The 16019-nt window shown below is 50.3% G+C and overlaps 1 protein-coding gene across 2 annotated transcripts in view; it reads right to left on the bottom strand.

Moving 5' to 3' along the window:
• CD4 (CD4 molecule) overlaps nucleotides 1-8615 on the bottom strand; it is a 42094-nt gene extending 33479 nt beyond the window's left edge. For both annotated transcript variants that reach the window (XM_030321565.1, XM_030321566.1), the window contains exons 1-3: nucleotides 8492-8615; nucleotides 2043-2146; nucleotides 1748-1918 (exon numbers count right to left, since the gene is read on the bottom strand). In XM_030321565.1, the coding sequence (XP_030177425.1) occupies nucleotides 1748-1918; nucleotides 2043-2091 (220 nt within the window). In that variant the 5' untranslated portion in view covers nucleotides 2092-2146; nucleotides 8492-8615. The remainder of the gene's footprint in view (nucleotides 1-1747; nucleotides 1919-2042; nucleotides 2147-8491) is intronic.
• Nucleotides 8616-16019: the final 7404 nt, after the last annotated feature.

Below are 16019 nucleotides of genomic sequence, written 5' to 3'. Positions count from 1 at the left end.
CGGACCGCGAGATCGTGACCTGGCTGAAGTCGGACGCTTAACCGACTGCGCCACCCAGGCGCCCCATCTGTGGATGTGTTTTTAAAGAGTCATTACATTTTATGGGGCACCTGGGTGGCTCAGTTGGTTAAGGGTCCAGCTTTGGCTCAGGTCATGATCTCACAGCTCATGAGTTCAAGCCCTGCTTCGGGGTCTGTGCTGACATCTCAGAGCCTGGAGCCTGCCTCAGATTCTGTGTGTCCCTTTCTCTCTGCCTCTCCCCTGCTCATGCTCTGTCTCTCTCTCTCTCTCTCTCTCCAAAATAAATGAACGTTTAAAAAAATGTAAAAAAAGAATCATTACATTTTAGAGATACATACTGAAGTATTTACAGATTAAATGACGCCATGTTTGGTGTTAGCTATAAAATAACGTGGTGGGGCATTGGGGGTGTAGATGAACCATTAATTGACCGTGAATTGATCATTGTTGAAGCTGAGTGTGCTATGTGGGGGGTTCATTATATAATTATTCTACTTTTATAGATGCTAAATTTTTCATAATTAAAAAGATGCTCAAAATAAGCAAAAAGGGTCACCTAGCTGGCTCAGTCAGTGGGGCATGCAACTCTTGACTTGGGGTTGTGAGTTTGAGCCCCACACTGGGTGTAGAGATTACTTCAAAATAAAATCTCTATAAAAACCTAAAAATCATAAAAATAAGCAATGAAATGCAAGCAATGATAAATCTAATAAACTTTAAAATAAAAAAAATATATATTTACAGGGGTGCCTGAGTGGCTCAGTTGGTTAAGTGTCTGACTCTTGGTTTTGACTCAGGTCATGATCTCACGGTTTGTGGGTTCAAGCCCTGCATTGGGCTGTGTGCTGACAATGTGGAGCCTGCTTGGGATTCTCTCTCTCTCCCTCTGTCTTTACCTCCCCCCTCCCTCCCCCCAAAAAAGAAAAATTTGTATATTTATAAAAATACATTCCATGCCGGTGAGGTTTTTCTCATATGATGCTTCTCTTCAAAAATGTTGAATTTAGAGGCCAAACATACAAGAAAGAAGAGTTATTTAAAGAAGAGTACAGGAGGGCAAACCTTAATGTGACAGTAAAACTCCTTTATTGCAAAACAGTTGCAAAATACTTCTTAAAAAGTATTGAGATCTTAATTCCTTTTACTTTAAAAGGTAAAAAAAAAAAATCCTTCTGTTGTTTTTTTTTAATTTTTTTTTTTGACGTTTATTTATTTTTGAGACAGAGAGAGACAGAGCATGAACAGGGGAGGGGCAGAGAGAGAGGGAGACACAGAATCTGAAACAGGCTCCAGGCTCTGAGCTGTCAGCACAGAGCCTGACGCGGGGCTCGAACTCACAGACCATGAGATCATGATCTGAGCCGAAGTCGAACGCTTAACCGACCGAGCCACCCAGGCGCCCCGCTTCTGTTGCTTTTAATGGAAGTAAACAACACATCATCATGGGTCTGTAACAATAATATCCATGAAATTCGAGGTTATTTTTCTAACATCCGTTAAAATAAGTCTGTTCATATTAAAATCCTGAAACGATAACAGACCACCAAAAGCCATTCCCTCGGCCACCTGCAGTTGGCCCAGGGAAGCTCTGGACTGAGAGAGAGTCCCTGAGTCTCTGTCAACCCCAACCCCCTGGGATCAGAGTTTACTAGGAGCAGGGCTCTGACACCAGGGATGTTCAGGCCATAGTGTTTTTCTCTCCCAATGAGGAGCTGGGCCATCCTACCTGTAAGGCAAAAGATGGGGTTCTGACTTTCCACAATCTTGACCTGGGAAGAAAGTTTCCAGGTAAAGGTCATGTACTTCTTCTGGGATGCTTGGCAGGGCAGCTCTGCCGTGCCTCCTGCCTTCCCCAGCACCACTTCCTTTCCCTGAGGGACAGCTGCTTCGAGCATCACTAGATGGAAAAGGGGGAAGTCAGACCTCAAGGCTGTTACTGCCCATCCTTCACCCCATCCCCCCACCTTTGCATTTCCCAATCAGCCCCTCCCCGCTCTGGGACCCCAAGTCTGAGCACTCACCCAACTGCAGCACCAGGAGCAGGTGCCTAAAAGCGGCTCCTTGATTCATTGTGGCCTTGCTGAGGCAGGCAGGGTCCCGGGCCTTCGTGCACAAAGGGCAGGGCCTGAGGGAGATAATAATTATCAGTCAACAGGCATTTGTTGGGCCTGAGGCACACAGGGGTGATATGCACTTGTATGGGTGATATGCACCCATACAGCCGAGCCAGGGACCTAGATGCCCATACTTGTAAACAGACGGCCACCAGTACATGCCACACGATGCTGTGCCCAGGCCGGGGGTGAGTTCTCTGCCAAGTGGAATCAGGAAAGAATTCACAGAGAAGGTGGCAAGTTGATGGGGGTGGAGACAGGGGGGACCAGGCCAGGTCATGAAGGTCCTTGAACACCATGCTGGGATGCTGGGCCGTGACCCTGGGGACTAGGGAGCCAGTAAAGGATTTTATGTCAAGAAGGACATGATTCGGGGCATCTGGGTGGCTCCGTTGGTTAAGCATCCAACTTCGGCTCAGGGCATGATCTCACAGATTGTGGGTTCCAGCCCCACATCGGGCTCTGTGCTGACAGCTCAGAGCTTGGAGCCTGCTTCGGATTCTGTGACTCCCTCTCTGCCCCTTCCCCACTCATGCTCTGTCTCTCTGTCTCTCAAAAATAAATAAACATAAAAAAAAAAAGAAAGAAAACTTGTTGGGGCATGTTGGTGGCTCAATCAGTTAAGTGGCTAGCTTAGGCTCAGGTCATGATCTCAGGGCCCCGCATTGGGCTCTGTGCTGACAGCTCAGAGCCTGGAGCCTGCTTCAGAATCTGTGTCTCCCTCTCTCTCTGTCCTTCCCTGCTCATGCTCTGTCTCTCTCTCTCTCTCTTTCTCTCTCAAAAAAAATAAACATTAAAAAAATTTTAAGTTGTTATTAAAGAAATAATAAAGGATGATTCAATTTGCAGATTGTTTCAATTTGCAATTTCTCAGCTCCTCTAAGAAAGACAAGTTGGAGGAGGCTGAGCCCAGGAGGCAGGATTGCAACAATCCCGGTGAGAGAAGACAGGCCTAAACTCGGACAACTGAGAACTATGGAAATGTGGAAAAAAAAGATTGCCTTGAGGAGCACATCTGAGGGAAAATTCTCAGAACTTGGAGCCAGGTGCAGTGTGCAGGGTGAGGGAGAGAGGAAGCAGAGGATATCTCCCTGCTCACTGTCAGACCAACCCTGTAAGGTCTCCGAGAGAAAGCAGAAAAATGATATTTCAGCATTGGTTTCTGGGAGCACCTGAGATGGTTAAGACCAGGGAAAGGGAGGCAGGAGGGGTGTAGACAGGCTCTGAATGGACTCTGAACAATAGGCAGCCCTAGGTTACAGCAACGACTCTCAAAGTTTGGTCCTGGTCAGCCGGTGCCAGGGTCACCTACCAACTTGTTAGAAATGCAAATTCTCAGGCCCCACCCCAGACCTGCTGGGTCAGAAACTTGGGGGTGGGTCTAGCCGGCTGTGTTTTCACAAACCCCTGGGTGACTGGCACAGGCGCAAGTTTGCAAACCATGAGTTAGATGGAAAGGAAAGGGGAGGGGCACCCCACCTGGCAGCAGAGGGGCAGGCAGGGGGGCAGGCTGCAGGGTTGTGCTCTGGGCTGGGGGTCTAGAGGGGGCTCAGGAAGGGAGGTGGTGGGACGAGGGAAGGGCTTGGAGGCCTGATCGAGAATCCTGACAGGTAGGCTAGAAGGTCAGGGCTTGGTTCTGCAGGTGATTGGGAGGAACGGCTGACTTTTGAGCAGAGATGTGACATGGTCTATGTGGAGCTTTAGGAAGGGGACCAGATGACATGGAGGGAGTGGAGACTGGAGGAAGATGATGTCTGGAAGGTGGGCAGGAACAGGGCTCGTATCTTTGAGCTCCCCCTCCAGACTGTAAGTGGGCCTCAGAAAGGTGGCTGCCTTGGGAGCAGTGTCAGCGCGAACCTGGTCCAGAGCTTGGCAAGATGAGATCCCACACCCAGATGTGTTTTTCTCTCCCCGCCGTCCAGCCTTTGCTGTATGAGTGCTGCAGCTAGCTGCCCAGTCTGAACTCCCACAGCACCCAGGTGACACCCTCGAGGGCACGTTCCCTCTTCCACCTCATGATGCCCTGATTCGGGTTCCCATCTCTCCCCCTCGAAGCTTGATCTCTTCCAGATGATAGTCCAGCCAGCCCCCGGACTTGGGGCGGGACTTGGGATGTGTTTGGTTAACTTAAACTAACTTGAATTGCATGGAGGAGGGAAAATCATTGATTTCTTCTTTCTGTACTCAACATATTAATTCTGTTACTAAAGTGGGTCATTTAAGGGCGTGTACACACCCAACCCTGGCCTGGATGAAGCCAAATCATCCAACCCGTGCTACCTGTTCTTGTGCGCCACCCACCACCCCTCCCCCCCCCCACCCCTGAGCCACTCTCCATCCTCTCTGCCCTGCCCTCTACAAGGAGGCTGACCTCTGCAGACTCCACTGCCCAGGCTCCCTTGTCTTCCTGCTACTAGTTGGGGTTGGCTAGTGGGAAGAACCCACAAGAGATGGGAGGGTCAAGGAAAGAGGTTGGGGTATTTTTCCTACTCTCTTCCTACTGTGGCATACTTTCTGGCAATGGCTATTCTCCCTCCCTCCCCCTTCCTCTCCCCATGCCTCAGCTATAGCTCCTGTCACGTGGCCCTTTATCCACAGCTCACACCCTCACTGGGTTCCAGAAACATCATTTCATTCTTGCCCCTCCAGGACCCTGCCTGCTACTGCTGATGCCTGTGTGCCTCCACGTGCTGGCTGGTTCCCCCTTCACACCTCTGTAAATAACCCCCTTCCTGCAGTCTCTGAACCATCTGAGGCAGATTCTGTTTCCTGTTGGGCACTGACCCATGAGAGGGATGAAGTACTCAGATGGGTTCTGGGGTCCTGGGCCTCCTAATGAGGAGGATGAAGATAGAAAAAAGAAAAATCCTTCTCCAGTCACTCCGAAAGAGGAATTTCCCAGGGCCTAACACAAGTAGGGGCTTGATAGAATTTTTTTTAAGGTTATTTATTTTTTCAGTAACCTCTAAACCCAACTTGGGGCTTGAACCCGTGACCCTGAGATCCAGATTTGCATGCTCTTCTGACTAAACCAGACTGGCACCCCTGATCGAATTTTTTTTTTTTTTTTTGTAACCAGGGAAATAGGAAGTGAAGAGATCAAGAAGGTTTCCAGAAAAGGAGAAAAGAGGCTAGTCATGGGTGCAGTTGTTTACAAGTGAGCATGGGGCACGGGGGTGCGGAGGGAAAGGCTGCGGGGAGACAGTGCAGTATATTTAAGAGTGGTTCCCACTGTCCCCCAGTCCCAGACTCACTGTCCTTCGTGAGAAGAGAGTATAGGAGTCTCTGGGATATCCCTTCCCTGGGGTCTAAATTCAGTGTAGATGCCTCGGGAAGGCTAGGGACCTTTTGACCCTTCCCCAAATGGTGGTCATCTCTTCCCCACACCAGGATCCTAGGGTCTGTGCAGAGGGCCACCTCCCCGCCTCCAGCTCCTTATACTCTGCCAACTCAACCAGGGTTCAGCTCGGTGGAGGAGGCTATGGGTTTCCAGCTGCTGCTTGCTTTGGTGACTTGGGCTTCCGCTGCCGCCCCAGAGAGCTGGCTTTTGATTCCCACTTCCTCATCCTCCCCAGAGGCGCTCTGCCCCAGTACAGTAGCATCCTGTACACCAGAGCCACTTGAGAGAGGCTGGGAGGGCTTGCTGGTCCCCCAGGTCCTGGCATCTCTCTTTCCCTCTCCCTCTTTCTCTCTCTTCTTATTTCTCTGCTCACATCTGTGCACTTCTGTCTCTGTGCCTGTCCACACTGATGCCTCCTGTCTTCAACTCCCCGCATCTGTATCTCTCTTCCTCTCGGCCTCATATGCCAGGAACCAATTCTGGCTCTGTTGGTCTTGCCTACAGTGCCCCTTGCCTCTCCTTTTTCATCTCCGCCTCCAGGGGCCACTAAGCTCTAGCCCCTTTGTGCCTATAAACAGGCATCCAGGCCTCTGGCAGGAAAGCAGCTTTCAACAAGCTTTGATGTGAAGGGAGCCTGCAGAGCACAGCCTGGAGCCGAAGGTGGAGGCAAGGGAGATGGCTGTAGGGTGGATGAAGGGAAAAGGAGAGATTCTAAGAAATGCAGAGGTCCTAGGGGAGGATGACTGAGGATGAGAGGGAAAGAAGGAGGTAGGGAGAGACCCAGAGCAGCTCATTCAAGCAGCAGCTAGCTACACTCCACACAATCCCCAATCCCACACCAGGTCCAAGGCTCTACAAACCAGGTCGAGTTGGAGGGAAAGAAATGAAGACATTGTGGAAGGCAAGACACATGCCCAGAGCAGTAGACCAAAAAAGATCAAAAGAGACTAAGAGAACCATGAACCAAAATGGCAACACACACACTCGCAAACTCTCAGAGCCCTTGAGGTACCTGTTGCCCTTGCCCTGGCCCCCCAGATGGGATGAGGAGCGAGACTGGGGAGAGGAAGAGGGCACAGCCGCACCACAGCAACAGTCTGTGGTCCCACAGACACTTTCATCTTCCCCCCAGAGCCCCCAGCCAGCCCCTCAAGCCCCACCGCCGGGGGATGTGCCCCCCCACTGCATACACCTCTCTCCTGCTCATTGGCTTCATATAAACTTCCTAGAGACCATGACCCTCTAGGGGACCCTTGTGGTTGAGTGGTTGCAACCTCCGCCATCCTCTTCTTTGCCTCAGATGCCCACGTGGGGGGAGCCGTGCCCTCCCTCCTTCTCCTATCTCCTCCAAAATGTGTGGAACGGAGCTCAGCCTTAGAGCCCTACAAACCCAGGCCCCTGTCTGCCCCCTCCCAGCACCCACCCCCTTCAAAGTTAGTTCATTCAACATTTATTGAGTGTCCAAAGTGTGCAAGGCCCTTGGTCTACTGAGCCCCCCTCATTGCCACCTTACCATTATGGCCAGGATCGGGGCCTAAGATGCTACAAGGCTTCTGCCTAGAACCACTTGGTGATGGGGGAGTTTTTATTTTGACGTAGACCTCTTCTATATAAGTGCCCCTCCCCCAAACTGAAAGAAGGAAATCATGTCAGGAGTTCTCTCTGACCCTGTCCTCTGGGAACCCTTTCATCTGAGGTTAAGAGGGCGGCCATTTTGTATGAGCCCACAGAATCGAACACAGTACGAGAAATTATTTTGTCAAAATATGAAATGGAGTGATCTCCCCCATCAGGTTTTACTCTCAGCGTTGCACCCCTGAACATTTAGGGACATTCAGGAAGAGCTAGTCCACCCAGAGGGAAATCTTTTGAATTAGCGATAGTAAGGCCTTTCTATTTGGAGGAATCTGACTGTACCGAGGAGGTCCCTCTCCCGGCATAAGTCTAGAAGAGAAGGCAGAAGACACCTGGGGGACAGTGCTGCAAGGCCATGGAGGTCTTAGGAGAGGGAAAAGGACAGAGAGAGTGCCGGTGGGAGGGGGGGAGTTGCACAGGGCATAGCATCTTGAGGAGTACCCCCTCCTGCATCCCCCCCAACACCCTACCAAGCTCAGGGCCTGCAAATCCTTTTCTAAACCCCATAGCCTCCTTTTCTAGAGCAAAGGAGACATCTAAAACTAATCTCTTAGAACCAGTTTTTCTAATGACGTACTTACCTAAGAATATGTATCTATCACTTTTATAGCACTGCATACCTACGAGCTCAGTTTCAACCCTTTCTGAGAATTTTGCTAATCCTTTTAAAGCTCATGGAAATGGACATATTGTTCAAAAGTCCTTTAAAAATGCCCCAAAGTAGACAAAAATGTAGAAATACCGATAGACAGAAAAGATAGTTAAAGGAGGCTACCTCAGTCACGGGGCTTATGAAATGCTGCAACGGTTTCTGGTGCGAACGTGGGGAGGTTGCATCTTTGGGAAAATTGATTTCGGGAGAATTGCCTCTAGACCGGATTCCACTTCTCTCATTTTCTTGTTTTTCCTTTGTTGCCTCTTTTCATTTCCATTTTTTTTTTATAGGCATCCTTCCTCCTTAACATGTATTTACTCTTGCTATTCCTTTCCCACCCCTTCTTCCCTCTTTTCTCTCTCTTTCCTCTCTCCCCATCTTCATCTCTTCCAGTGCCCCTTTGACTTGTTGCCTCCCATGGCCTTTCTCAGCCCAGTGTGGCCTCGGGTCTCCATGTCGTCTCTGATCTCGCAATCCAGCTCAGCACCCCTCTGAGGAGCCCCTTCTGCGCCAGGCCCTGAGCTGCACAGAGTGGGATGCAGATTGAAGTTTGCCATCACCCCGGCCTCTTGAAGCTCCCAGTTCCAGTGTGGAACACAAGAGAAGGTGGCCTGAGTTGTGGACAGAGGACTGGGAGTCCAGAACTTTCCAGCACATCTGCTGCCACGTTCCCCCTCCCCTTCCCAGACCCACGGAAAGGCATGGAGCTGAGTCCGTCCATCTTACCCCTGGGCCTGTGTCTTTCTTCCCCTCCGGCTTCTCGCACAGGTGTGTCTATGTGAAGGCTGGGTGCTCCGCAACCAGGAGCCCACCCAGGAGAGCGCTTGTGACTTCTGCAGAGATGTATGTAAACGGAGAGACAGGAAGCCTGGTGGTGAGGTTCCTCCACACCCCAGACCTGGGCCAGCCCCCAACGTCACCATGTTGGGCTGGGGTCCCCACCCCCTGCCTCTCAGGGAAGATGTCAAAGTAAAAATACCAAAGTCAAGGGGAAAAGTTAAGCAGACTGAGGCTGGAACATAGTGTCTCTGCACTTCTCGTCGCATAACAATAAAAAGCCCGCATGGTGATGTTGTAATGGGATTTGGGCTTCAGGGAAAGAAGTAGGAAGGGAGTGGAGGGAGGGCACAGAAGGTAATTTGTGGAAAGCGCCAGACAGCTTCTCATTCTAGGGCCCTGAGGGCATTTGTTCAGTGGTGTGGCACCAGAGGCATGATAGGTGGTTCAGTGTGGCAGAGAGGGCCTGGGCTGAGAGGAGGGTACCTGAGACCTGCAGAGTGACCCCCAGAGTGACCATGGACCAGACCCTTTTCCTCTGGGCCTTCGTCTCTGGCAGGCCCTCAAGTGTTCCTCTACCCAGGTCTCTCTCGAGCTCCAGATGTGTAGATCCATCCATCCATTGGACATCTCCACTTGGATGCTCACCCCACATAGCAAACCCAACATATCCCAAGCTACATTTATCGCCTGCTTCCCACTACCCTCCAGATCAACTTCCTGCAAGTCCCCCACTCAGCAGGGGCTTTGCCACCTACCAGCTGCTCACGCCAAATAAACTGGGTGACTGGGTGTAATCTCTGACTCCTTCACCCACCCCCTCCCATGTGTTTATTTACCATTTCCTGTGGATGTTACCTTCACACTATCTCAGAAGTCTCTCCAAGTCACTCTGCCCAGCTACCACCATCCCATCCCCAGGTTACCGCCCTGTGCCTGGACAACAGCTCCTGCCTCCTCACCAGCCTTCTGGCCTCCCCATTCTGTCTTCCTCTAGGCCACCCTCCTCACAGCAGCCTGAGTGAGCATGTAAATACGCACAGGTGACCATACCCTTTCCCTATTAACAAAAAAGTGGCTAGTTGAGCTTGCAACTCCAACAATTAATGCAGGCGCTTCTAACTTGAGACAACGTTGTGATTCATTTGCAGCAGAAAGGCATTGTGCTACATCTCATTTTATAACACGGTGTACTGAAGGTTTGAGAGTCAATAAAATTAATATTTGTTGCTCATCAGAGGCATTCTTAAGTGAAACTGGCAGCAATATTTTTATTCTTTTTTTTCTTTTTTTTTTTTTTTTTTGCTGCAAATGCCTGGTGGTGAAGAACACAATGACTATAGCATGGTTTGGCTCCGCTGCCTTTTGTGCTAAGGCAGCGTTCTAGCCCAGATTGCTTTTGCAACATCATTGGAATGTCAACATAGTGACAAAAGCCAATAATGCCCTATTATTTTTATGAAAGTAGCTTGACCTCAAAATCTCCCTGCAAGGGTCTCAGGGACCCCATGGGCTACGGTTTGAGAACTGCTAATCTTGGAAACCTGTGTTCATTCTTTAGCTCTTCACTCTTTCTCGGCACAGACTTTAGTTGTCCCCCAAATGTTTTCTCTTTCTTCCTTAGTAACAGAATCCTCCCTTCTTAGCTGAGCTCATGGCTGCCCAGATTTAAGTGATGCTTAATCGTGGCCTTCCTTGCCTCTGGATTTGGCTAAATGACTCAATCTTGGTCAATGGATGTAAGTGCAAGTGTTAGGTGCAACTTCTAAGGACTGTCTTTCCAGGGAGGGTGTGTGTCCTCCTCAGGCTTCATCCCCTTCCTACAGGCTTGTTTGCAGCGGGCCTGCTTTTCTCATTTACATTACCTGGCAGAGGTCCTAATAGGCATTTATTCTTCTAACCCCTGATCTAATCCAGTTCTGCCCACTCATTCACATATTCAGCAAGTTGCGTGGTTTTTTTTTCTCAAGATTTTGTTTGTAAGTAACCTCTCCACCCAATGTGGGGCTCGAACCCACAATCCCAAGATCAAGAGTCACATGCTCTACCCACTGAGCCAGCCAGGCGCCCCTACTCAGCCAGTGTTAGGTGTCTTCCCGGCCCAAGGGACTCTGTGGGTGCTGGGGATGTGATAAGGCTGACATGGTCACCCCTCCGGCTTGTGTCATAGACCCTAAACCATTAATAATGCCATCACAATTAGACAAGTGCTACCAAAGAGAAGCTCAGAGTCCGGGGATCTTATCAACTTATTTCAACCGGGAGATCAAGACAGGCTTCCCTGGGAAGTGCGTATCAGAGAGCGTGTGCTCTGCTACAAGTGGAGGAACAGTCAACATAAAGTCAACAGCCCCTGGCTGTTGGATACTTAGGCTAAAGGTGATTTCTCAAAGAGGTCTGGAGGCAGGTGCTTCAGGGGTAAGGGAGGTGAGGGGGCGCCCCGCTGTACCCTGCAGCAGGATTTGTGTGTCTGGATCTTGTTGCTTCGCCATCCTGGGTACGTGACCCCTCGTTTCCCTTAATAAGGTAAGACCTCCCAGGCCCCCGTGCTTCTTCGCCTTTGCAAGCACTTGTCCAAATATAATCATTATGAAATTACTGCTTAGAGTCTGTCTGGCAGGCTCGAGTGGTGAGTCTGTCTGACTTAGCACCCAGCAGAATGCCTTGGGCCTGGTAGACCCTTCATACTTATTGAATCCTTTGTTAAAAATATTGAATCGCATTGATATTTATGGATGTTAAATGTGTTGTGGGAAAAGAGGAACACCGGAAAACTTACCCTGTTAACCACACTGAAGCCTACAGCTCTGTAGCATTAAGTACACTCATGTTATTATTATACATCTGTCTCCAGAACTTTCTCATCTTCCCCAACTGAAGCTCTGGACCCTTTAACACTGACTGCCCATCCTCCTCCCCCAGCCCCTGGCTGTGGATTCATTTTTGAGTGAATGACTGGAAAGCAAGGATCACAAAATCAAACGCCTACAGGAGCCTGCTAGGTAATACAAGTGAGAAAGCAGGTTGACTGTAAACAGTAGGGAGGGGTGGGGACCCAAGGAAGTCGGCAGGGGGCAGGGAGGGGGCTACCGGCCTCATCTAATGAGGGCAGCCATGGACCACACAGCTCCAGCTGATAGGAGAGGTTGCACCAGAATAGGTGAACCCAGACTAGCCAGCTCTACCAAAATGTCAAGGGAAGGTGGAAAAAACAAACATTTCTATAATATCCCCTAACTCTAATGTTGGTGACAAATTTTCTGTTGTTGTTCTAACCCTGAGTAAGTCAAACAAGGCATTCCAAGGACTGGATCTAGCTTAGGGCCACCAATTTGCAAGCCATGGACCCAATGGACTGTGGGATGCCATCCAGCTCTTGGGTCTGTGACCTTGTCAGCCCGTGATGATGGATCCTCAGGAGTCAACAGGCCCCAAGAACGTGGCTCTCCCTCTGGTTTCCACAGGAAATGATAACAGAAAGAGAGAGGAAGTTTATGTCGAACACTTAGGACCGCCATGTGCTTGATATGGCGATATATTTTATTTAAGCCCCACAGCCATGATAGGGCATAATTATTATTCTCCAGATCGTACAGATGTGGAAACTAGGCTCAAAGAGTTTAAGAAAATTGTTAACAGTCACAGAGCTATTAACTGTAATTGCTGGAACTGGGATTCCAACTTACCTACTGGGGCCCCATCCCTGGATTGTCCCCCTCATCCCACTGCCTCTCCTCTGCATTGAGAAAGGCCAAGATGGGAGCACCTGGATGGCTCAGTTGGAAGAAACTGCAACTCTTGATCTTAGGGTCGTGAGTTTGAGCCCCATGTTGGGGGGTAGAGATTACTTAAAAATAAACAAATAAATTTAAAAGAAGAAGAAGAAGAAGAAAAAAAAAAAAGCAAAGGCCAGGATGATGGCTAAGAGAAGTCTTCTCCCACAGTGACAGGGGGGTATGAGGCCAACAATCACATTTGGGGCTTCTGAGACTTCACACTACCACGATCCCTCATATGTACGGAGTGATTTTCCATTTTCAAAGCACTTTCATGTACATTAGCACAGGCCAGACTTTTTGGTAGGTATTACTAGTCTTGTTTTACAGAAGAAGAAACTGAAGTTAAGTTGTCTGCTCCATCATAGGCCTATACCCATGGACCATGGGGATTTCCAGAAGAATCCTGCTTCTTGGCAGAGAGCTATTTTTGCTGCCTGTATTCTGTCTCCAGACTGGAGGAGGGGAAGGAGGCCATGGCAGGAGAAAGATGGGGCGCATCGTGGACTGCTGATGGAGTGTCGGGGACCAGGCTGTTGGAGAAGGGGTAGGGCAGCCTGTGGAGTAGAGAGTTGGAAGCCACAGGTGCAGTCTTGTGGTGGCCTCCTTACCAGAAATATCTGCAGCTTCACTGACACCCTCCGCAAAGGGGGCTGGGGGCAGGGCTTGGAGATGGGGGAGGTACCGGAGGGGCGACAGAGGCTGTTCTTTGGGAAGCAGAGTCTTGGAGGGCTGCCCCACCCCCAGCCCAGCCATATTGTCCCTAACACCATGACCACTTTTGGCAACTCTGAGGGAGGTTCCTGGGCCTCCCACACCCCGTGGGAGGTCTGAGTAGGCAAATTTCAGAGTCTGGCCTGGGCTCAGCCAGCTGGCACCTGCAGCCCTTGAAGAAACTGCCAGCCACAGAGTGGAGCAGCTGGAACCTATCCCCACCCCAACCCCCTTCCCTTCAAAGGGTTAACTCCACCTGGGGGTGGGCCTGAGCAGGGACACCTAAGCTCTTTGCTCACCTCCTTTGGTGGGGGCTAGGGGGGCAATAGCAGGGCCTCAGGCCTGAATCCTAACACCTCTGCCTGTCGGGGGAAGTGGGGCAGGGAAATTTCTGGGCCTGCCCTGCCCCAGGGAGATGAGAAGACCAGACCGAGGGTGGGGAACACCTGGCAAATGTGACCACGGGTATGAATGAGCACAACATGGCCTCTTGCCTAACACACTTGACTTGGCAAGGCCTTGGACCTCATTTGGCCTCCAGAACTTCTGGACAGTAGACACTGGAGGAGGCTGTTGGGCCCACTGCAGAGGCTAAGGGTGGAGGAACTCAGAGTTGCTCCTTCTCCTCATTCAGCCTCTCTTTCAGACACTGTTCCCCCATGAGAGCCAAGCTATCATAAGCAAGATGGCCCCCAATGATTCCTGCTACCTCCAGTTCACACCTTTATGTTGTCCCCTCCCATATTGTACCAGCGCTGGCCTGTGCAACCAATAGAATAGGGCAGAAGTGATGGTATATCACTTTCCAGATTAGGTTTTAAAGACATGGCAGCTTTTATCTTGGCCACTCTCTTCCTCTGGGAAAGCCAGTTGCTATGTGGTGAGCAGCCTTATGAAGAGGCCCACACACCAGGGCACCTGGGTGGCTCAGTCGGTTAGGTGGCCGACTTCAGCTCAGGTCATGATCTCACAGTTCGTGGGTTTGAGCCCCGCATCAGGCTCTGGGCTGACAGCTTGGAGCCCGCTTCAGATTCTGTGCCTCCCTCTCTCTCTCTGCCCCTCCCCCGCTCATGCTCTCTCTGTCTCAAAAATGAATAAACATAAAAAGAAAAAAAATGGAAGAGGCCCACGCAGGGAGGAACTATAGCCTCTGGCCACCAGCCACCTGAGGGAGGCTTTTTGGAAGCAGATCCTCTAGCCCAGCCAAAGCTTCAGATTGACCATAGCCCTGGCCCACATCTTAACAACAGCCTCACAAGAGATCCTGGAGCCCGGGTGCCTGGGTAGCTCAGTCAGTTAAGCGTCCAACTTCAGCTCAGGTCATGATCTCGAGGTCTGTGAGTTCAAGCCCCATGTCAGGCTCTGCGCTGACAGCTCAGAGCCTGGAGCCTGCTTTGGAGTCTGTGTCTGCCCCTCTCCCACCTGCTCTCTGTCTCTCAAAAATAAACATTAAAAAAGAAAACTACTCAGCTAAGCTGCTCTTAACTTTCTGACTATGTGAGATCATATGTTTATTGTTTCAAATTACTAAGGTTTGGGATGATTTGTTATGTAGCAGTAGGTAACAAATAGAGCTTCTGTCCTCTTTAACAAGGGTTTAAGATGAGCCCTCACCTCAGCCCCCACCAAAGTTCCTGAGTTCCCTGCCTCTTTCATGCCCCTTCCCCTCAGGACCTCAACCTGGAACACTGGTTTATCAATAAACTTGGAGATGCAAGATGAATTCACCTAGCTCCCTGGGAGAGTTAAGAGGACAGCAAAAGGCAGGGAAGGAGGAGGTGCCTGGGTGGCTCAGTCAGCTGAGCCCGTTGGGCTCTTGGTTTCAGCTCAGGTCATGGTCTCATAGTTCGTGAGTTCGAGCCCCACATTGGGCTCCATGCTCACAGTGTGGAGCCTGCTTGGGACTCTCTCTTTCCCTCTCTGCTCCTCCCCCTCTGTCGGTCTCCCTCTCAAAATTAATTAATTAATTAATTAAAAAAAAAAAAAGACGAAGAAGAAGAGAGGGGTGCCTGAGTGGCTTAGTCAGTTAATCCTCCAACTCTTGATTTTGGCTCAGGTCATGATCTTGTGGTTGGTGAGATCAAGCCCCTCCACGCTGAGCTTGGAGCCTGCTTGGGATTCTCTCTCTCCCTCTGCTTGTCTACACTTCTTCCCTACTTACGCTTTCTCTCAAAATAAATAAACATTTAAAAAAAAGAGAGAGAAAAAGAGGTCAGCAGAACAGTCAGTGGTTATCCTGCTGGATGCAGTGGGGGGAGGTTGGGGGAGCTGAAGGGGGAGTAGGGATGTGTCACCCCTAGGAGAGACTCCACAGAGGAGGGGGTGAGAATGAATAAAAGGAACCCTGTATGCACAAGCCCCATGCCCCCTCTTCCTTGTACCCTTTGCTCTTCTCTTCCTTAGTGGGTAGAGGAACAAGGTGGCCTTTCACTCTGCCTCTGTCCCCTCCTTGTCCCCTTCATTCAGGAGCCTGGGGAAGTCCCCACATAGACGACGGTGAATCCTTGATGACTACTCTCATAAGCCCAAAGGGCATAGGATGTTACCCAGTAGAGAGGAAAATTGCCACCCACAGAACTTTCCAGGAAACCCCTACCCCCATTAAAACATGGGGGCTTCCATTACAGCTGTGGAGAGCAGGGTCCTAGGGCAGAGCCGAGGGTCTCCTCGGCAGCTATCCCCAGGCCACAACAAGGGGGGACCTCAAGGCTTCTCAAAGGAACTTCAGGACTGCACTTGACAGTGTCATTATGGGCCAGAGTCTCTTTCTGTGCCACTGTTTCTCAACCTGTGACAAGATCACCGCCATACTAAGGCTCAGAACTTCAGGTTGCCTTAAATGCTTCGTTATTCAGGCTTCAGAGGGTGTCCCTCTACTTCTAAGGCTCTGCACAGAGGGATCCCAAAGGTATCCCTCTGTCCCCAAGTCTCTGGCCATCGTGTCTTCACAGGGATATGTCTTCAGCCTCATGGTTCGTGTCACCGTG

This window comes from Lynx canadensis, chromosome B4 (genome assembly GCF_007474595.2).
Source record: "Lynx canadensis isolate LIC74 chromosome B4, mLynCan4.pri.v2, whole genome shotgun sequence".
Classification (NCBI taxonomy): domain Eukaryota; kingdom Metazoa; phylum Chordata; class Mammalia; order Carnivora; family Felidae; genus Lynx; species Lynx canadensis.
Note: the sequence above shows the minus strand (reverse complement) of the source record. Positions and strands in the feature narration are given on the sequence as shown.